Source organism: Lissotriton vulgaris, chromosome 9 (assembly GCF_964263255.1).
Source record: "Lissotriton vulgaris chromosome 9, aLisVul1.2, whole genome shotgun sequence".
NCBI lineage: Eukaryota > Metazoa > Chordata > Amphibia > Caudata > Salamandridae > Lissotriton > Lissotriton vulgaris.
In genome coordinates, this window is record NC_141697.1 from 1057155333 (window position 1) to 1057177708 (window position 22376).

The window sequence follows — 22376 nt, forward strand, 5'->3', positions numbered from 1 at the left end:
TTTCTCTTAGTCAAAGTCTGATGAAATATAGTCCGGATCCCCAAAAATAACTGCCATCGCCCAGCACCACTGACCATGTTCACAAATTAAGCACTGCTTCTCCCCTTCCTTGCTGCTCCACTGTATTTGAATATGTTTATTCTCTTTCAGTGCACTGCATGGTTGTTGTGCTACACTGACGTTATTTTCTTTTGTCTCGTTTGACCTTGATCCTATGGAAAAGGCTAGGCCATGGGGGGCATTGAGATCCTGTTCCAGTAAATGTAGCAGTTAAATCTAAAGATGTAAAGTGGAATGTGATGGAATAAACCTGCACAATCAGAACAAGGTCTTATGACTTAGGCATTTAGAACTACTGCATAGAATCATAGTCTATTCCAATGAGACAGGGATCTGAAAAGAGGAGCACTGAAACATTAAAAAAAATTAACTTCCCTTGCCGACAGGTCCCACATTTCTGCTCCTGCTTTTCTCGTAGAGATCGAGGAACAGGAAGCACAGCAGCCCCCACTGACCAATCAAAATGCTGAAATGCAGCATTGTGATTGGTAAGCACCCAGGCTCCCCTGACCAATCACAATGCTGCAGTGCACCATTGTGATTTGTCTGAACATCCAGGTTGGAAGCTCAGCCAGGCAATGGGGGCCTGGGCATGGTTTCCATCCAGGCTGTAGTGCAGCCTGCATTGAGAACGGGGAAAGTGTGCATGATAGGTTTGGGCGGCCCGAGAGGGCCGACCACACAGCCACTGCACACTTAGGAGTGGGCAAACCACTCCTCCCTTGTCCTGCTCCGAGAGCAGAGCAGCCTCGCCCGCCTGCAAAGCAGCACAAAGCATAACATGATAATAACTCAAAGTTATCATTTTATGATACTATTTCCACTGCTTAAAAGCAGTGGGTGATGCTCCTCCGCCATAGAGGAGGAGCCGCCACTGTGAGAGTCTGATAAAGAAGGGGCTTCAAACGTGAAAAGAGTAGGGTTAAGAGAAAATCACACCCTACGAAGAAAAGCGTCAGGTAGAAATGTGAAAGCTTAAGAAGACCTATTTGAACAGACAGGGTTAGAACAGGTGCTCGACACGGAAAAGCTCTGCACTGCTGAAATTGGGATAGATTAAAAAATATTAGTATCAGAAAAGAACTGTCAAACACATCTTGTATGTCAGGTGCAGCATGTAAACCTAGACTCAGATATACAAACACTTTGGGGCTTAGTTACAAGGCCCTTGTGCAACCAGTACATCACCTTTTCCCAAATTAAAAGTGACGCACCGGCGGCGCACGGGGCTTTTAAATAAGCACAAAGTGTCTGGTTTGGTACTTTTTTAACGCAAACTGTTTTGCCGGGATTTAAAATCCAACACAAATTGTGATGTGTGTCAGTGTGTAACTCAGGGTGTTGCCAAACTGTTCAATGCCCTGTCTTGCATTAATTTGCTTCAAGGCGGTCTTCCATGGGTGGTTGCATGGGCGCTCCCATGCAGCCACCCACGGGTTCTGAGTCCAAGAATTGTAGACAGGGATTTACAACAAAATCCTGCACCTCCTTAAGGAACGCTTAAAGAGGAGAAATATATTCATTTTTCCTCTTTTTCCCCTCTTTGCATGTGTACTGCATTCTACAGCACACATGTAAAATGGGAGACTCCTTAAAGCATAGCTTTTGGACTAGAAAGACCCCTTCCAGTACAAGAACAATGCTTCATGCCCAGCAGACACCTTTGTACTATAGAGCAAGGGTGTCTGCGTTAGCACATGACAGCCAAAAGTGTGCCAGCACAGACAGAGAGCACAGAACAGTTCCACATCTGAGGAGATATGGCGCTGTTCTGCTCAGTCCCTTTTACACAACGCAGCTCAGCTACTTTACGTGCTGCGCTGCATTGCATGAATAGTACATCAATCTGGGCCACAGTCTCCCGCTCTGTCTTCACTCTGTCAATAAATGTCTGCAGAGCAGGAGTTCCAAGTGTTTGTGCACTGCTGATGACGAGCTCAGCTCGTCATCAGCCACGGTGGTCGTGTACTGATGACGAGTTGAGCTCGTCATGTAACGCGGTATTTTTAAAAATGCAGCACAGCAGAAAAATAACCGCCGCAGCGATGCGGTTAAAAAAATAAGCAGTATGTTCCAAAGCAGCAAATGAAGATTGCATGATTTGTATTAGACTTTTAGGATGGTGCCTTGTCATGTGATGTCTCACACTTCCCCGACATCATGCCTTTGATCAGTTCTACTTCCATTGCTACACCTCCACACTCTCACCTTAATCAACCATTATCTATTACTCACTTACCACACCCCGTCCACTCAACTTCATTCTGATATAGAGACCTCTTTAAAGCCTGGCCTCGAGGACCTGGTCAGTCCGGCATGACCTTCTCATAGAAAACCAACCATGTCCGAATCTTCACCTTTAATATCATTGACCATGGGCCAGATTTTAGAATTCCCATCAGTATAATTTTGCACCAATATTTGCACATCCTAAGAAGTGATAAAGCGACACCTGCGTTGATGGGCCAAATGTTTCAAATGTCATTTAAGAGTTATCTGCAAAATCGCACCAGGGCATTTGACATCATCCGGATATGGTAGAACAAAATAGGACTGGCAGGAGTGCAGTGTGCGTGATCGGTTCTTCTGTCAGTGAGTGAAGTGCGTGTGTCTCCTAATCATTCCCTGCAGTACCTTGTAGAAGCACGAAACCATCAAACTGACATATGTTTAAGAGTTTACCGCCAAGCAAAAAGAAATATCATTTTTACCGAAATCCAATTTTCTTTTGTTACCAAAGCAGATGTGGTGCTTGGAGAGTTAAAAAAAAAAACTGTTGCCTGTTTTGGCTTTTGGTACAAAAGGGGGTGGTGATAGACGGAGCATCTGAACCAATCAAACACTCAAAACCCAGGCAACAGATCTTGGTTTAATCCATCACTGTTCTTTAGCCCACTCTGCCACCCCAGTTCAGACATGGCCATATGCAAATCAGTCTGACCCTGTGCCTCATGGGAACAGTCCAGTCCGAACTGCCAAGCCATGCCTTCCCTGGACCAGAAACAAGCTTCTGAGGACCGGTTTCTGGCATTCCAGCCGTCTTCAGCCCGGCTTGCTTGAATCCAGTGGCAAAGTGAGCAAGGGACTCACGTCTGGGCATACCCTGCCAACTTATGGCGAACAAAGCGGTACAAAAGGGGGTGGTGAGAGACGGATTTTGTGCATTTTGTTTTTCTCTCACAAATCCAATAGCAGAAGACTCTACCTGAACTCACACTTCAGAACTGTTTTCTCTGTCCTTGAAGTTTTGCCGAATTCACTTTTTTCATATTTCACACAGATGTTTGGCAAGTTTTCTGATGTTCCACTACCTTGGGTATGTAACATTTTTGTTCACTGCACAGTGAGACAGGTTTTACTCCAACTCAACCCAGGCAAGTCAAACAAAAAAAAACAGAGGCCCTTACCTTAAGCATGGTGACTCAATACCAATAAAGATGCCAGTGCCGTAACGAAACTTGAGTGGGTGCCCTCCGGAATCACTTAGAAGCTCTCAAGCAAGGGTACTGTGTCCAGGGCCCCCTACCCCCACCCCCAACCTGGTTTTAGTGACAGTAGCTGTCACTGATACCTGTCACTCTCTTCTCATATGGTTAAACTAGATGTGTTCACTCAGCTTCCACGTCACTCAAAGTCACATAGGCAACACTGGTGGACGTTCGGATTAAATGAACAGCTTTAAGGAGCATTTAAATAAAAATAAAATAGTAATTCACATAGCTTGAATAAAAACCGAGCTAGGGACTCAACGGGGAATATTTTACATTTGCTTGTGAAACTTCGAAGGCACTCCTCATCCATTAATATACCCCTGGGCCCACACTGCCACCCCCTGCAGGAGGACGCTATCATTAGATCCCAGGTTTATCCACAAAAGGTGGGAAACTTCAGATCTTGAAATATGCCCTCGCAACGACTGAAATTGATTGAAGGTCCAGTGGATTGACCTCTTTACCAAGTGGCGAGTTAAATAATTTGCCAGTGGCTGCACCTCTGTGACTTTATAGACCTTCTGCATACCTGGAACCTTTGATAGCCAATTGTCAGTGACCTGGTTCTGACATCTTGAGTCTGCCTTTTTTTTCATAGATGGAAACATAGAAATATAATATTTAAAGCTATAATTTGAGTATAATTTTAATAATCCCAGAGATTTCTTGAGCCATTAACATCATTTGTATTTATTGCATGTATGAGGGTTACTCACTAATCTGGCTCTGAAAGATAGCTAGGACTGGGGGACAGACACCCAAATGTCTAGTGCAACACCTGCAGCCAGTAAATGGCTTAATGTCAAACAACTCTTCACATGCTGAGTCTTGAAAGCATACACAAATACATACAGGTTAAAATAAAACTACATGTCCCATAAGGCAGTGTTCTGTTGGTTAAAAAATCTGGTCTGGCTGACGGTATGACACATGGCCTCCAGTAATTTGGAAATAGTGCAGTCATATATCAGTATCCCCTCTTAAATATTTGCAGACTTATACCTGACAGGACGGCAGGACTGTAGAGAGGTAGTCATATCACCTGGATAACACTAAAATTGTTGAGTAATGGTCAGCCACGTGACAGGCATGTCACTGAAAAATTTGCAGTGCTAGGCCTAGGCACGTCAGTATCATCTCTGAAAAGCTGTAGGTGCAGAATATGGCATCTAAAAGAATGATAGACTTGTGGCATAGTCAGTATAGACCCAAGCATACTCAAACATTTGACCCCTCCCCAGCACTACTACATCACACAATCAAAATTAAATAAAGAGTAAAAACATAACATGGATATTTGTAGAACCTGCAATTTCACCCTGATGGTACTTATGTACTACTGTGATATAATTAATAGTTTTTGTTGACAAATTCAATTATACTACTTAAAAAGGATGAAAGGCTGAGAAAAATTGCTGGGCTTGAACCTTCGACTGTGGGGTTACAAACAGATCTCTGCAGTGGGTGGGAGCTTTAAACCACTTAAAACCAGCACAAGCTTAATACAGTAATTTCGTCAAATTTAAAACATGGACCTAAAATAGACATTTTACTTCTATTAAGAGATACAAGTGGAAGCAAAGATCATCTGGGTCTAGTAATTTTACTACCTTACTCCAACAGACAGATTAGTGGCAACTCGCAGAGTTTTCAAACCTCAAGATTTCACTCTAGACAGAGCATGGCCCGGTGAAAAGGATCAATGTAGAGATGGACCTTCCTTCTGCTCACAATGGACAGTGGAGTTGATCGGAAAGGAAGGTACTAACTACTAACTGGTGCACAGACCACCATTTGTCACCAACTGGAGAAAAAATAATACATACAATACAGAAGAATTCTGAGAAGATCATTAAAATTGCACACGTAAAAGAAATTCCAATAAATCATAATACACAACGAACAGGTGGAGCGTAAAATAGAACACAGCAGTGAAATCCAAGGTTTACAGTGTAGCAGTGGCCATTTCGTGTAATTTTTTTCTGCTTTTATGTGTAGTTTTTTTGTTGTTCTCTACTGGAAGGGGAGGGAGATGGGCCAACATTTTTACACTTCGACCGGTAAAATAATATTTTGCAGTAAATAAAGATCTGATTTAACCATTGGAGGTCTTTACTCTGTCCATCGGAATGGTGGAAGACAATATATATGCCACCCTTGCATCCAGAAGCTCTCCATATGTTGAGTTCAACGCCAGTCCAGCACTGATCTCTGTTCATTGAAAGTTTGGTGCGGGTCTGCTATCTTTTAGGCGGCCACGCAGTGAGCTTTTCTGTTTTTCAAAAACAAACTCCCAAAGTCGGAGTTTCTTTTTTAAAACAAAAGACCCCGCCATGCCCTGGGAATTTTCTCGCAGGGTGTGGGGGGTCATTATTTCTTTTTTATCTTTTTGTTACCACGAGGACAGAAAAAAAGGACTTTAGACCTTCTGCTTTAAATAGTATGGGTAATCTAATACCTTACTCTGACGTCCCCTACTCCATCACACCATTGGAGTACGTTTTCTGACAGCGAAGCCAGCAAGGGTGCCACTGCCAGAAAACTGATGGTCTGCCCGACTCCAAATAGAGTGGGCAGACCAAGGGGTTGGCGAACAGGTACTTGGTGACATTTGTGACCGAGAACCCTATCCGCCAACTCTGAATCATGCCAAGAGTCCTCAGACGGACCAATCTATTCTAGGTACCATTAACCAATATTGCAGATTCATGCATATGCTTGCCATGTGAATTGTAGGCTGGTGGATTGTCTAGTACCTAGCTCAATTGTCTCACATATATTCTTCTGCTTTGTCTTAGGAGGTGTGAACGAATCAACTGCATGAACTACATGGATTGCCAGAACACCCCTGTGCGAATCACGTACTATACTCTAACCTTCCCAAGCAACATTGTGGTGCCGTCGCATATTTTCCGCATTGGACCCTCGCCGGCTTACGCCGGAGACAACATTATACTCACAATCACCAAAGGAAATGAGGAAAACTACTTCAGCACCAGAAAGTTGAACCAGTACACCGGCATCGTCTTCCTCCAGCGGCAGATCAAGGAGCCCAAGGACTTCTTATTAGACGTAGAAATGAAGCTGTGGCGTCAAGGGACATACACAACCTTTCTAGCCAAGATGCATGTATTTATCACTGATCAGGCTTTGTGAGGCTCCCAAAGCCCGAAGCAATGGTGCTATGCTTTCTAATATTTTGCGAAGATGTATTTCAGTGGACATGGTATTTAATATTTCTTGCATTCGTATTATTTTTATAACTATGCTTATGACGATATTTGTATGTAAATTAACTTAAGTTTACTTATTTTCAAGTGGGCCTGTTTTTGTTCTTAAATATTTGAATCTTATTGAAATCCTTCTCCATGCCAGCATTGCCTTTATTTTTTCTTTTCATTCGATTATAAAAAGTGGTATGTCCACAGAGAAGCAAAGCTTCAAGCTTTGTGGTTTTTTTAGGTAGACAGGGGAACGTTCTAGCTGGTGATGCAAGCACGCACTAAGGATTGATTTGGGTTTTACTTTCCAGTGCAAATCTTGATTTGTGCAGGAAAGTAGCTTGTGCTACGTTGTGTAGCGGGGGAAGCCCATGGGTGATATATATGTGTTCCCATGCAAAATCCATGTGTGGCTTCCTATGGATTTTGAGGCAAAACTGTATCTACTAAAAAAAAAGTAGACTGGGCTTTGCACCAAAAATGCACGCCTCTTCGAGACAGGCATAAGGTGTGAGAATAGTTTGAGAACATGTACAACCACACTTAAAGTTAGAAAAGATTAAAACTATCACTAAAAATAGTATTTCATACTGGAAAGTATCCTTCAAGTACAAAACCTATGTTAGACATCATGCAAACACCCATGCACTATGGTGTAAGGGGGTGTGCGTGGTGAATGTCAGCCTAAAGTGAACCAGCGCAAGGGATGACAGCAGCTTTGTCATATCTTAATAGATATGGTTCGGTCCTGCAGTCTCTCTGCATTGCGTGTATGTAGTAAATTTGGCCCTACATTTCCTTGAAGCCCATTGACTTTGGAAGTGTCCGTCGGAGGGCATCCACCCGCAAGGATGGGACACAGAGCTCTACTCATCACATAGTGACACTAGTCCTCTCCAGCGGGTGGGCCTTCATATTTCCTCCCCACCACCATGTCGTGCAAATGGTGGCCATAACCCAGGGGACTGGAAAACGTTCTGGCCTATTTCTCTATCTATCCTGATGAGGAGTGATTACTTTGCGTAATATATTCCTACCAGGGATTTCCGCCTGGTGGATCACATCATTACTCACCAAAGCAGGTGGGATTGTTGTTAGTAGGGCTCCGCCTGTCTAATAGTGTCAAGTAGGAGGTCAAAGCAGTGAAACAGGCTTTCCTAAACCCTTAACTAGGGTAAAACTGCTATTCAATTCTTTTTAGAAACATGTTTTATACCTGTTCCTTTGTTCTCTATGAAATTAGTTGTTGAGACCACTTAAGGTAGTCCATTGTGCATCTCTGGTCTTCATTACCATTACCTTAAAAGGCATCATAGGTTTATAGTGGTGTACAAACCAATGACACACTCTAATGATCATGTCAAAGACTCTTGTGTATTTTTAGCAAATCCACAAAGCCCGTCTTTGGCCACTTTGGTCCTTTTTGACCAACAGATGCCAGAGGCTATAATGTCAGCACTGTTGTGACATTCTGAAATAGTTGTTCCCTTTCTCTTTCTTTGAATGGGGCATGAAGAGTGCACCATAAAAACTGGAATTCTTTCCAAATCTCTGTGTGAATGAGAGAACTGCATGTTTCCCAGAAAAACACTTGGATTCCCTCTCTTTAAGTTCTCAAGATACGAATTTTCTTTACATGAACTAAAACCCCTTGTTGCTGAGACATCCCAGAGGCATTACCTTCTACCTCATTGATCAGAAAATGATCAGACGTCCCATCTGCCATTCTGCTTATTACCCAAGTCTGGACAGCTCTGTTTGCGAGTGATCAAATAATTATTTCAGTGTTATGTATGGAACTAAAATGGAATATGATCAGAAAAATAGTAAATAACCACAAAATAAATGCAAACCTGTGTAACAAAATGGAGGTTGGCATCTCTACACAATAAAATACACAACGGTGCCTAACAGTCAGCAAATCAATCCATTAGGGCTAGCCAGTTGTAGCATGGACAACAACACCATTCGTACCACTTCACCTCCTTTGCTCCCCCTACTTTCAAAAATCATAGAAGCAGGAATAGAAATGTATAGGAATGGTAGAGCCATTTCTGAGCTTTCCACACACTGCCCTTTCCATCTGACATCAGCGACAAACAGGAGGCTGATGAAGAGGGAAAGCTGGTGCAAGGAATTATCCTGTGATTTAATTGTGGTGAAAGGGTGCTCGATGTCTCTTCCCCCACCTTTGCATTTAGGAGAATTGATGTCTACAAGTATTAGGCATTTGAGCTGTGCCACTTAGTTAGCAAATCGGGTAATAAAATAGCTCAAAATCCCAAGATTGCTGAGGTAATGCACAGTAATATCTACACTAAGCCTTTCAAAGGAAAAGTTACAACTGAAAGCAATATTTGGCACCAAGATCATTATTTTTGAATTTCTGTCAAAAAGAGTGTGCGGTCAAAGTGAAGCTACCATGAAGCCATATTTCATAACTCGGCTGCAACCAATACTAGGCATTGATGTCATGATGATGCTGTTTTTTAAGGGTGTGTTGTACTGATTTACAATGAAATCAAGTTGGTGGAATTCATTATAAAATCACAAAAACAGGTGTGAAAGATCAAACGCTTTTCCCAATATGGCGATGTAAAGTTGAAGATTTTGATTTCCAATCCGGAAAATGTTTGTCTTTTGGACTTGTTTATGATGAAGTCAGTCATAAGGTGGCTACAAAGAATGTATGAATACACCGAAAAAAATGTGGCATTCTTTTCAAAATGTTTTAAAGAATTGTTCAGGTGAAGAAAAGCTTGGCAGCATTCATCTTGTACAAATGCCTGGTGCACTCTTGAATAAAATGATAACTTAAAAACACAGGCTTGGGACACTATATAATTTGTTACAAAGCAATGGCAGAAATCTTCAAAGACCTAAGAGGGCAAAGCCCCCAAACATTAGCTCTGAATTATCATCCACGTTAAGCGATACATGCTGTTATGATACCCAACCTGCTTGCAGGCAGAAATTTAAGTTAATGTGACCAATTCACGAACTGCATGTTCAGGTCTCGCTGGTGTTAGCAGCGCGAAGCGCTGCATCCAGCGAAATACCTTATGTTGTGCACTTGCCGGGAATGTTGGACAGAGAAAGGGTATGCGCTTTCCCTCAGCGATTTCATCTCTAGGACGCGCACGCCCAGCCCGGTGCCATGCACATCTCCTGTTCAACATTCACCGCAAGACAGCCTCTCGCCTCTCTCAATCGGGCATGCACACACCCAGCCACACTCACGCATGCACACACACACAAACATACACACACGCAGGCACACACGCACGCACACACACTGCATACACACACTGCAAACAAACACACGCGCACACACACACACGCACGCACGCACACACACACGCACGCACGCAAACAGCCACCCCCCCACCCACTCACCTGGCTCTTTCCGCGTGTCCCTCTCCCCCTCGGCAGGCAGCGGGTCAGTCTCGACATGGGACATGGGAGCCCCGCAGTGGTGGTCTTCAACCGGGCCCCCTCCTGGGACCCGGGACTTCAGCTGCCGGCGCCGGGGCTCCCTCTTCATTACAAATAGCGTGCATGTGCTGGCAGCCCCCGCCCTTTCAGTCACAGTCCGGTTTCAGTTTCACTGTCTTCCATGTTCGCCCTCCGCGTGAAACCCCTCTTTCTGGTTAGGACTTGTGCTCTGTAAACACATATAAAGTCCCTGTTAGAAAGGCGATCCCAGGGGGGGGCAGACGCTGTCTGACTGACCACCCCAAGACCCACCTCTCCTTCTGGCGTTGGCCGAGCGCCGTCGAGAGGCCTCCTGGGCGAGGCTCCCCTCCTAGAATCGTAACAGCCGAGCAATCACACCACTACAAAGGGACACCACACAAGAGGGTAGATTTTTAGAGTCTTTATCAGCAATAAAGGTAGGTTATCCCAGCAATATGTACAAGCGGATCGCAGGATCTTTAATGTCTCGGTAACTGTGGGATGGGGTAGTGGGACAGTCTTAGTACCAGCCTGGCACGGGGATTCCCTACGCACAGCTCTCAGTCCTCGAGCTGGGGGGGGAATGGTTCAGCAAGGTCGGGCCGCGACAGCGTCAGCAGGGCTCCGAGGATCGTTCAGCGAGGTCGGGCCGCGACAGCGTCAGCAGGGCTCCGAGGAGGGTTCAGCGAGGTCGGGCCGTGACAGCGTCACCAGGGCTCCGAGGATGGTTCAGCGAGTCGGGCCGCGACAGCGTCAGCAGGGCTCCGAGGATGGTTCAGCGAGTCGGGCCGCGACAGCGTCAGCAGGGCTCCGAGGATGGTTCAGCTAGGCCGGGCCGCGACAGCGTCAGCAGGGCTCCGAGGTTCCCGGGTTCAAAGTAGCGAGTTCTTCTCAGGGTCAGCCGCGATTCAATCAGCAGGGCTCTCGACTCCAGGATACAACTGCCGACCCATTCCTGAGCTGCCCCAGATATGGGCCTGGAGTCCTTTGATGTCCGGACCCTCGCCGGGAGGAGAGTGTCCAGACACCAAGTAGGGGGGTGGAGCCAGCGCCCAGGGAGGCCGGAGGGTGGTCAAAACCAGGCGTCCAGGGGACGGCTGGAGGGCCATCGAAACTTCCCTCCTCCTTGATCCGTCAAGTGGCCGCTTTACCACCTGGTCGGACCTTGGTGCCTCGATGTCGGGGCTTCGCTGGGGCCGCGGCCGAGGTCGGGCCGAGGCCATGTGGTCCGGACGTGGAGGGCCCACGATGGAGTCGGGGCCTAAGATGGCGGCCCGGGGTAGGGGCCGGACCAGCCGAGGGGGGCGAGTAGGGGTCGCCGTGTTCCTGAGGGGGGGGAGAGCCGGGGGTCGCCAGGGGTGGCGGCTCTCGTTGAAGGTTGGAGAGGGTAGTTTCGGGGGGGAGGACAGGGGTTGATGCCGTCCAGGGCCTGCCAGGCGGGAGGAGGGGGACCACGCCGCGAGGTCGGGTCCAACACACGTCCCCCCCAGCTGAAGGAAGGGAGAGTCACCCATCTTCTTGGGGGTTCTTCTCGCCGAGGCGGAAGAAGCGGGACAGTCCGTCGGCATTGGCGTGGTCACTGCCGGGGCGATGTTCCACAGTGAAGTCCAACCCCTGTAGGGAGATGGACCATTGCAGCAACTTGGGGTTCTCTCCTCGCATCTGCATCAACCACCGTAAAGGCCGGTGGTCAGTTTGCACCCGGAAGTGGGTGCCGAAGAGATAGGGTCGGAGTTTCTTGAGGGCCCACACCACGGCGAAGGCCTCTCGTTCAATGGTGCTCCAGCATTGCTCTCGGGCCAGCAGATATCGGCTGATGAAGGCCACAGGTTGATCAACTCCTTCGGGGTTGACTTGGGAAAGGACCGCCCGACACCGTGCTCCGAGGCATCGGTCTGGACTACGAATTCCCGGCTGTAGTCGGGGGCTTGGAGCACGGGGGCGGTACACATCGCTGTTTTCAGAGTCTCAAAGGCGGCCTGACACTCGGGGGTCCAGTGCACCTTCTGGGGCTGCTTCTTGGAAGTGAGTTCGGTGAGGGGGCCCACAATGCTCCCATAATTCTTCACGAAGCGCCGGTAATACCCCGTGAGTCCTAGGAAGTCTCTGACTGCTGTCTGGGTGACCGGGGGCTCCCAGGCCATGATGGTGTCGATGTTGGGTTGAAGGGGAGCCACATGGCCGCCCCCCACTTGGTGTCCCAGATAGGTCACGGACCCTTGGCCGATCTGGCACTTGCTTGCTTTTATGGTCAGTCCGGCACGTCTGAGGGCCGTCAGGACCTCCCAGAGGTGCTTGAGGTGCTCGGCCCAGTGGAGGCTGTACACTTTGATATCGTCCAGATAGGCGGCGCTGAACTCTTCTAGCCCTGCCAGTACCTTATTCACCAGCCTCTGGAAGGTTGCGGGGGCGTTTTTCATCCCGAAGGGCATCACCCTGAAGTGGTAGTGGCCATCGGGGGTTGAGAAAGCGGAGCGTTCTTGGGCGCCCGGGGTGAGTCCGATCTGCCAGTAGCCGGAGGTTAGGTCGAATGTACTCAGGTAGCGGGCCGCCCCCAGGCGGTCGATCAGTTCATCGGCCCGGGGGATGGGGTGGGCATCGGTCCGTGTGACGGCGTTCAGTCCCCGGTAGTCTACACAAAATTGCAGTTTGGAAGTGGCGCCAGGGGCGGCGACTTTTGGGACCAGGACAACGGGACTGGCCCATGGACTGTCAGAGGGTTCGACCACCCCCAGGGCCAGCATTTTGGAGACCTCTGATTGAATGCAGGTCCGAACACGGTCGGGAACTTGGTAGGCCCGGTGTCGCACAGGCGGGCTGTCCCCGGTGTCGACATCGTGGACGCACCACCGGGTGACTCCGGGGGTGAGAGAAAACAAGTCTGTGAATTGACCCAACAGCTTTTGGCAGTCCTGGCGCTGATCTGGGGTCAGGGTGGAGGAGAGGGTGACCCCCTCTACGGAGCCGTCTTTCTCGGACGTGCTCAGGAGGTCCGGTAGGGGCTCGGAGTCGTCTTCGGCCCTGCCATCAGTAGCCATCAGCAGGCTAAGTTCCGTTCGGACAAAGTGAGGCTTGAGCCGGTTGGTGTGGAGGACCCGGAGGGGGTTCCTGGGGGACTCCATGTCCACCAGGTAGGTGACAGGGCTCTTGCGCTCCACCACTCTGAAGGGCCCAGTCCACTTGTCCTGGAGGGCACAGGGTTCGACCGGGGACATGACCCAGACCTGTTGGCCCGGTTCGAACTCAATGGAGGAGGCGTTCTGGTCATACCAGCGTTTCATCTCCTCTTGGCTGGCCTCGAGGTTGGCCTCGGCAAGTTTCTGGAACTTCCGAGTCTGGTTTCAGAGGGTCAGGAGGTACCGGTAGACGTCGGGGGGAGCATCTCGGACTGCAACCTCCCAGCCTTCTTTGACCAGGCTGAGGGCGGGGACCCCGGACGGGGTGTCCGTACAATAGTTTGAAGGGGCTGAACCCCAGTGACTTCTGAGGGACCTCCCGATAGGCGAAGAGGAGGCAGGGCAGCATCACGTCCCATTGGCGTCGCAAGGGCTCTTCCAGGCCCATGATCATCCCCTTGAGGGTTCGATTGAAACGTTCCACCAGTCCATTCCCTTGGGGGTGGTAGGGGGTCTTAAACTTGTATGTGACCCCACACTGTTGCCACAGGGACTTCATGTATCGGGAAATGAAGTACGTACCCCGGTCACTGACGACCTCTCGGGGGAAGCCCACCCGGGAGAAGATCCCCATCAGTGCCCGGCCCACCACGGGGGCCGTCACGGTCCGGAGAGGGATGGCTTCGGGATAGCGGGTGGCATGGTCCACTAGAACGAGAATAAAACGGTGCCCTTGAGAGGTTCGGGGCTCCAGAGGCCCCACAATGTCTATCCCCACCCGCTCGAATGGGGTGTTGACGACTGGGAAGGGTTGAAGGGGGGCCTTGTGCTTCCCTCCGCTCTTCCAGCTGGCTTGGCAGGTTGGGCAAGTCCGGCAGTGATTGTTCACATCATTCCTCATTTTTGGCCAGTAGAAATGGGTCACCAGGCGGCTGTAGGTTTTATCCTGCCCCAGGTGCCCGGCGAGGGGCACATCGTGTGCCAGGTTCAGGAGGAAGTCTCTGAATCGGAGGGGGACCACTAGCACTCAGCTGGCCCCCAGTTCGGCAATCTTCTGTTCGCTGTAGAGGAGATCGTTGTCCCAATAGACCCAGTGGGACCCCGAGGGGTCTCCGGCGGCTTGAGTGGTGGCTTGCTGTCGGGTTCCCTCGAGGGAGGGACATGCTTTCTGTTCTTGACGGAATTGCTCTCGTGTGAGGCCACCTTCTTGGCGCCATTGGGCTAGTTCCGGGAGGTCGCCGAGCTCGGCAATTTCTTCACGGGTGGGCCCCAGTGGGCCGGGCTCAGGGTCGGCGTCTTCGGGGACGGAGGGCGGCGGAGGCGCGGGCCACTCCGGCTCTTCGGTCGGGGTGGATTCAGTCGGGGCGGTGGTCCGGGCGGCCATGGATCGGGTGGTCGCACAGACCCACTCGGGCAGGCCTAGCATCCCCAGATGCTCTCTCCGCTCGACGTGGTCCCCAGGGGGAACTTTCTAGGTCATTCCCGAGGAGGCAGTCCATGGGGGCATCGTCCCGGACGGTCACTTTCAGCATGCCCGACACTCCCCCCCACTCAGGGGATTCGGGCCATCTGGCACAGGCTCTCGAATTGTCCGCCGACCGTACTGGGCACAGCACATTGGGCAGGATCTGGTCAGGGGTTACCAAGTGGCAACGGACGGCCGTCACGCTGGCTCCGGTGTCGCGGAGGGCTTCGGCCCGGTGCCCATTAATGGTGACCCACTGGCGGTACTTCTGAGTGTTGCCAGGGATCGGGGCCCGGGGGATCATGTCTCTTTCGCCTAGACATACCAGGGACATGGCGGCGGCCTCCCACTCAGTATGGTCTTCGTCATAGTTCTCTTCTTCGCCCCTTTCTTCTCCCAGGGCGGCGGCAGTGATCTGGCGGTTTGGGGGACCGGTGGTGCCGGGTCGTTGGTTCATCGGGCAGTGGGGTCACTGGTATAGTGACCGGGCCGCTGGCATTTGTAGCAGGTAGCGTTCGAGCGTGGCCCCGGTCGTGCTGGGGGGGCCACTCTTCTGGCCAGGGATGGCGAAGTGTGGGTCGGGGGCGGCCCCCGGGGTGGACTCCGGAGCGGCACCGCGGGGGAGTCTTGGTTCCTGTTCTGGCCTCCTCAGCTGCCTCGCTGGGGGGGGGGGGCCCTGGGGGTTTCGGCCATAATCTCCCATCGAGTTCCGGGGGATCCGGGTGCTCACCCATCGATCGGCCTCGACGGCGAGTTTACGTGGATCGGTCAGCTTGCTGTCGAGGAGATGCTGTCTGAGTTCGATAAAACAGTTGTTGGAGAGGTGCTCCCATACAATGAGGTTGAACAGCTGCTCGTAGGTGGTGACCTGGCTGCCTTTGATCCACCCCTCTAGGGCCCTGCTAAAGAAGTTCGCGTACTCCACCCATGTAGTACCGGGGATTTTCTTACAGTCTCGGAATCGCTGCCTGTACATCTCGGGGGTGAGTCCATAGCGAGTAAGTAGGGCGTCTTTCATATGTTCGTAAGAGGTCATCTCGGGGTCTGGGAGCTCTAGCAGGGTATCTCTCCCCTCGCTGACGAACTTCCCCCACAAGCTGGCACCCCAGTCTTTTTGGGGTATTCGATGAGAGGCCATGGCTACCTCGCAGGCCTTAAACCATTGTTGGATGTCGTCGTTTTTATAGTATTCTTTGACGACATCTTTGGGGATGTGGACCTTCGTGTCCGCAGGAGGAGGGGGGCTTCGGTTCCCGGAGGTGCTGGCCTCACCATGTTTGGCTTTGATCTCAAGTTCTTTCAAGCTATAGTCGTGCTCGAACGTGAGCTTCTTCTCCTCTAAGTCCCTCTGTATTCGTTTCTCCTCCAGGTCTCCTTGTAGCCGTAGTTGCTCAAGGGCTATCTTTTTCTCGGCTAGCTGTAGTTCTCCGTCCACACGGAGTCGGGCGAGCTCTAATTCGTGGAGCCGGCTCCTTTCTCGCTCTCGGGCATCTTCGTGGGAGCGGCCCGTGTCTACGTTGGTATTTCTCTCCTCCGCTGGGGTTGCGAGGGTTTCCGGGTGCATGTCTGAGACCGTGTCATCTTCGGTCTGGGGTGGCATCGCTCCTGCTTCCTCCCATGTTTGTAGGGCCTGCTGGAAATGGTCCTTGGTGCTTAGTCCAGTGGTAGCGATGCCCAGGTCCTTGCAGAATTGTTTCAATTGTTTGTGGGTATATTCTTCCAACCGTTCCTTCTGGAACTCTGCGGTCGGTCTGGTTTCTTTGGTACTCATGGTTGTGGTGTGTTTCTGTCAGTAGTGGGTGAGTTACTCCCTGTACGATTTGCGTCGGCTTGGATCGCACCGCCTGCCACCAATGTTAGAAAGGCGATCCCAGGGGGGGCAGATGCTGTCTGACTGACCACCCGAGACCCACCTCTCCTTCTGGCGTTGGCCGAGCGCCGTCGAGAGGCCTCCTGGGCGAGGCTCCCCTCCTAGAATCGTAACAGCCGAGCAATCACACCACTACAAAGGGACACCACACAAGAGGGTAGATTCTTAGAGTCTTTATCAGCAATAAAGGTAGGTTCTCTCAGCAATATGTACAAGCGGATCACGGGATCTTTAATGTCTCGGTAACTGTGGGATGGGGTAGTGGGACAGTCTTAGTACCAGCCTGGCACGGGGATTCCCTACGCACAGCTCTCAATCCTCGAGCTGGGGGGGATGGTTCAGCGAGGTCGGGCCGCAACAGCGGCAGCAGGGCTCCGAGGATGGTTCAGCGAGGTCGGGCCGCGACAGCGTCAGCAGGGCTCCGAGGAGGGTTCAGCGAGGTCGGGCCGCGACAGCGTCAGCAGGGCTCCGAGGATGGTTCAGCGAGTCGGGCCGCGATAGCGTCAGCAGGGCTCCGAGGATGAATCAGCGAGTCGGGCCACGACAGCGTCAGCAGGGCTCCGAGGATGGTACAGCGAGGTCGGGCCGCGACAGCGTCAGCAGGGCTCCGAGGTTCCTGGGTTCAAAGTAGCGAGTTCTTCTCAGGGTCAGCCGCGATTCAATCAGCAGGGCTCTCGACTCCAGGATACAACTGCCGACCCATTCCAGAGCTGCCCCAGATATGGGCCTGGAGTCCTTTGATGTCCGAACCCTCGTGCCTGGGGGTCTGTGGGGCCGGGAGGAGAGTGTCCAGACACCCAGCAGGGGGGTGGAGCCAGCGCCCAGGGAGGCCAGAGGGTGATTGAAACCAGGCGTCCGGGGGACGGCTGGAGGGCCATCGAAACTTCCCTCCTCCTTGATCCGTCAAGTGGCCGCTTTACCACCTGGTCGGACCTTGGTGCCTCGATGTCGGGGCTTCGCTGGGGCCGCGGCCGAGGTCGGGCCAAGGTCGGGCCGAGGCCACGTGGTCCGGACGTGGAGGGCCCACAATGGAGTCGGGGCCTGAGATGGCAGCCCGGGGTAGGGGCCGGGCCAGCCGAGGGGGGCGAGTAGGGGTCGCCGTGTTCCTGAGGGGGGGAGCCTGGGGTCGCCAGGGGTGGCGGCTCTCGTTGAAGGTTGGAGAGGGTAGTTTCGGGGGGGGAGGACAGGGGTTGATGCCGTCCAGGGCCCGCCAGGCGGGAGGAGGGGGACCACGCCGCGAGGCCGGGTCCAACAGTCCCAAAGGCGAGACTGATTGCATTGCAAATGCTTGTTTAGTATGTGATGCACTACTACAATAGTACTACTTTAAGTACAACAAAATAGGATTCTCTAACCCACCAGCAGACACCTTGGCCTCTCCTACCTTTTCTAGGGCGTATTTCCCAAGGTATTGGGGAGTATGTAAAGTACTTCAAAAGAGAGGAAGGGAGCGACCCCACACCCAAGAGAAGGGGTACCACGGGTATTTAAGAAATCAGATTTCTCCTGGGGAAATTACACCACACTGAAGTCAGTGATATCAGTTAGTCAAAACTCTATCTAAACTAGATTTCCAATCCAACCAAGGCATCCACGCCAGCTATAATTACACCATTCACAAACCATTCATGATCCCCACAATCAACTATATTAAGCAACACAGATAGAAAACTTGTGTGCAAAAAACAAACAGGATTTTAATAAAATTACATGTGATGTACAACAAGGTTAGAAAGAATCATATGAGTGAACTCATAACAAATTCATTGGGCAAATATGATTCTGTATGTCAATTAAAAAACAATTAAAAACGAGAGAACAACAATAAACAGTGTATAATCATAAAAACATCATAGATGCGTTACTCCATATCGAATTCATAACAGTATGTTGCGGGTGTCCATAAATCAATTTGTCTATTGAACTCTCAGACAGTTCCTTGGATGTAACATCAATCAATACATTGACGCGTTTCGATGGCTCTTGTATTATTCCAGGGCACCTTCTTCAGGACAAAAATGCATCAATCGTTCTCTCTCAATAGTAACCCCCGAAAATGTCCTCTTGATAACTCTGTGGCAGTTCAGAATGGATTATGCTTAGCTTTAACCACATCGCTGCTGTGCATTTTCCCGCTGTATGCTGAAAAATTGAAAATGCCTGAGTTCATGACGAGCTCAGCTCGTCAGAAGCACAGCTGCACTGTGCCTCATGACTAGCTGAGCTCGCCATGAGCATCGAAGGGGTTAAGGAATCTTCCATGGGCTTCTTAACGCTCCAGTTCCTCCTGATTCTATGACAGACGCTAAAGGGATCTCTTCTCTCCCCTCCACAACTACTGGTTAAAAAGATTTTTTCCAAATCGGAGATCAACGTCTTGTCGTCCACCCGTATTTCAAATGATTTGATTAGATCGAACTTGGTGGCTTTTTACTGATGTGTAGGTTACAATGGTCAAGTCTATATCCTAGACTAACTGATATCACTGATTTCAGTGTGGTGTAATTTTCCCCAGGAGAAATCTGATTTCTCAAAGAGTATGTAGAGTAGTCTTTGACACATTCATCCATGTCTTTGTGAATTGGGCCTAAATCATCAAGAATGTGAATAAAATGAGATATGCAAACAATACTTTATTTAAGCATGACAGAGATTGAGCCCAACTAGTGTGAACTTCGAATATGTTTAAAAATTTGTCTTAAATCAAAGATGTCTTGCTAAATATATGTGAGAAAAACTAAAGCTTCTCCTTACAATACATTATTCACCGATGGATTTCTGTGTACTTCCTGGCGTTAAAAGTTATCATGTAGTGTTACAGACAATTTCCATATAAATTGAAGATTTATAAGGTACAGGTATTTTGGTTCACAAATTCAGTGGAAACATTGAGACATTACATATTTTAAAGAATGTATGGGTGACTCCTAGAGGGTTTAAGTTGCAGTATGATTGTAAGGGTTGTTCTTTTTTTTTGGTCCTCATCTCACCTTACAAGCCTCTGCGGGTCTTATGAAGCCGCCTTCGATATCTGTCGCCCCTACGTCTTACCGCACTCGCTTGGGTCGTCCGACCAGTCCCTTTATTTTGTGAGGGACCCTGGTGTAATCATAAGACCAATGATGTTACCATAATCTTAGATTCTTACCCCAGCTCAAGAGGGGGTGCCAAATATTCCAGATCTTATCTTCTACACCATCGTACTCTAATCGTGCCATAGAAAGAAAATGCAGCTTTGAGCCAATCCTCCCTTTGCGGGGGTATGGGGTATTTCCACCTCTTACACACTTCCCTTCTGGCCAACAGTATCAAATACAGTAATAGACCCTTGTCTTTCTGCGAGAGAGTCTGACTGAGGCGACCATCATCTCCAAAAAATACCAGTTGCATATTTATCTCTATGTTAGTATTTAAGGTGTACCTTAGATTGTCACCCACCTCAGTCCAAAATCTTGCCAGAGTTAAACACTCATAGAAGATATGTAGGTCGTTGGCAAGAGGTGCCGCACATCTAGGGCATTTGGGGGCGGGATCTGGGCAAACTTAGCTTTTTTTGCAGGGGTATAGTAGAGTCTATTAATGACGAAGAAGTGTTTTTTTTTAAACAGGCAGGTTTGACAGATCTGTATAAGGTCTTTAATGAAGATATATACAAAGAGTCTGCGGAGGGCCCAAGTATGGTTTCTGTCCACACTGCAGCAGAGGCAGGTGTCTCCTGGTCCTCGGCCTCCAACAAACTGTTGTACCACATAGAGATTTCCTTATTCAATGGGCGTATCCCCTGCAACAGGTCTTCGATCTCTCTATTTCCGCTAATTTTCTGCTATTCTGCCTCATACCATGATGTTAACTGTATGTACTTAAATCTTGAGAGCCCCAGGCCAATCTTTGCCCTCAGGTACTCCCAGGGATATATCCCCCCGGAGTCCAATAATTCGGACCAATTTCTGATACCTGCCCTCTTTATCGGTAATGCCAAGCTATCCTGCAGGCAGACCGGGGTTCCTGGTGCATCCCACACAGGAGCGTTTTCGGAGTAGTAACCAATGCCCCAACTGCGCCTGAGCCTGCACCATAACTCCAGAGATGCCCTTATAATCTTCAGTCGCACCCTCTTGAAGAACCTTGGTGATCCAAATTTATACTGAAAAGCCTCACCATCTCCTCCCCCTTCCACCCGCACCATTTCACCAAACAGCCTCCCCCAAGCTGACTCCCCTGGCTTCACTAGCAGCATCCGTATGCTTTTAAACTGGAAAGCTGCTGCGTATAGCCTTACGTCTGGGAGTGCTAACCCTCCCTTTTTCAATCTGCGCCTAAGTTTTTTCCACGCCAGGCGGACCCCTTTATTGCCCCAAATAAAACTGCTGATCTTACTCTGTACTTTCATCAGACTTTTACTCGAAAATGTTAATGGGATTGAAGAAAAGAGATAGGACAACTTGGGGAGGATAACATCTTTACTAAGTTAATTTTCCCATAGATGGTCAGTGGGAGATTTCTCCATCTGCTAAACAAACTATCAATTTCCTTTACCACCCTCTTTAGGTTCAGCTCGGGAATCTTTTTGATTTCCTTCACTACATAGATCCCCAAGTATCTCATCTCTTCACTTACTGTCCCTGGCCACTCTAGGTTCCAACACATCACCTCCGTCTTAGATCTATTAACAAGAAACCCAGAGAGCGATCCGAACTCGCACATACACTCCTCCACCCTCGTGATAGTTGTGCCTGGGTCGCTTGTATACAATATCAAGTCGTCAGCATACAGAGCTATTTTGGAGCTATATTGTTCTGATCTGAATGGGTGTATTGATTCCTCCAATCTAAGCATCTGGGCTAATGGTTCCACATACAAATTAAACAGAAGAGGTGATCTTGGGCACCCCTGCCTAGTGCCCCGCTGAATATTAAAACTCGCAGTAAGAAAACCATTTAGGAGTATTTGAGCAGAGGCACCCTGATAACAGTTCTGCAGGGTCTGTATAAATATTGGACCAAATCCCATAGCCTTCAGAACCTCCCATAGATAAACCCAGCTAACTCTGTCGAAGGCCTTGGCCGTGTCGACAGCGACAACGGCCAAGGGTTTTGTCCTCCGGATAGCCAAATCGATGTTACCTATAAGGAGCTGTATTTGTTCCTGGATAAATCTACCTGCGACAAACCCTTTCTGGTCTGGATGTATTAACTTTGGTGTCAATTTGGCCAATCTCCCTGCTAAAATGCCCATAAAGATCTTATAATCAGCATTTAGCAGAGAGATTGGACGGTAAGAGTCTGCCTTCTTTGGGTCTTTGCCAGGTTTTAATAACAGAACTATTATTGCCTCCTTCCAAGTGTTGGGGACCTTCCCAGTTAAACTAAAGATGGAATTAAAGGTGTCTTCCAACACTTCTAAGAGCTCCGGTTTAAGGTGTTTATATATTTCACTTGTGAAGTAGTGTGGCTCACTGGTTAGAGGCGGCAGACCCGAGAGCAGAGGACGGCCCGGGACCAGGGTTCGATTCCCGGCGCGGCAGGTTTCTGGACCAGGGTCAGCGGACTCGATAATTCTCTCGCCTCGGTGCCCACTCTGATCAGCGATCACACTCTGGGCATTAGCTTGCCTCATCTTCACTAACGGCCCCACCAGACCGCCGGGGATGCCTGGTCTCACCCTGGAGATACCCATTAAGGGACCATCTCTCAGGGA

General features: G+C 49.6%; 1 protein-coding gene across 2 annotated transcripts in view; it reads left to right on the top strand.

The window, feature by feature from the left end:
• The window catches only part of FBLN2 (fibulin 2), a 632659-nt gene extending 623062 nt beyond the window's left edge, over positions 1-9597 (top strand). For both annotated transcript variants that reach the window (XM_086939012.1, XM_086939013.1), the window contains one exon: positions 6350-9597. In XM_086939012.1, coding sequence (XP_086795138.1) covers positions 6350-6707 — 358 coding nt within the window. In that variant the 3' untranslated portion in view covers positions 6708-9597. The remainder of the gene's footprint in view (positions 1-6349) is intronic.
• The last annotated feature ends 12779 nt before the right edge of the window (positions 9598-22376 follow it).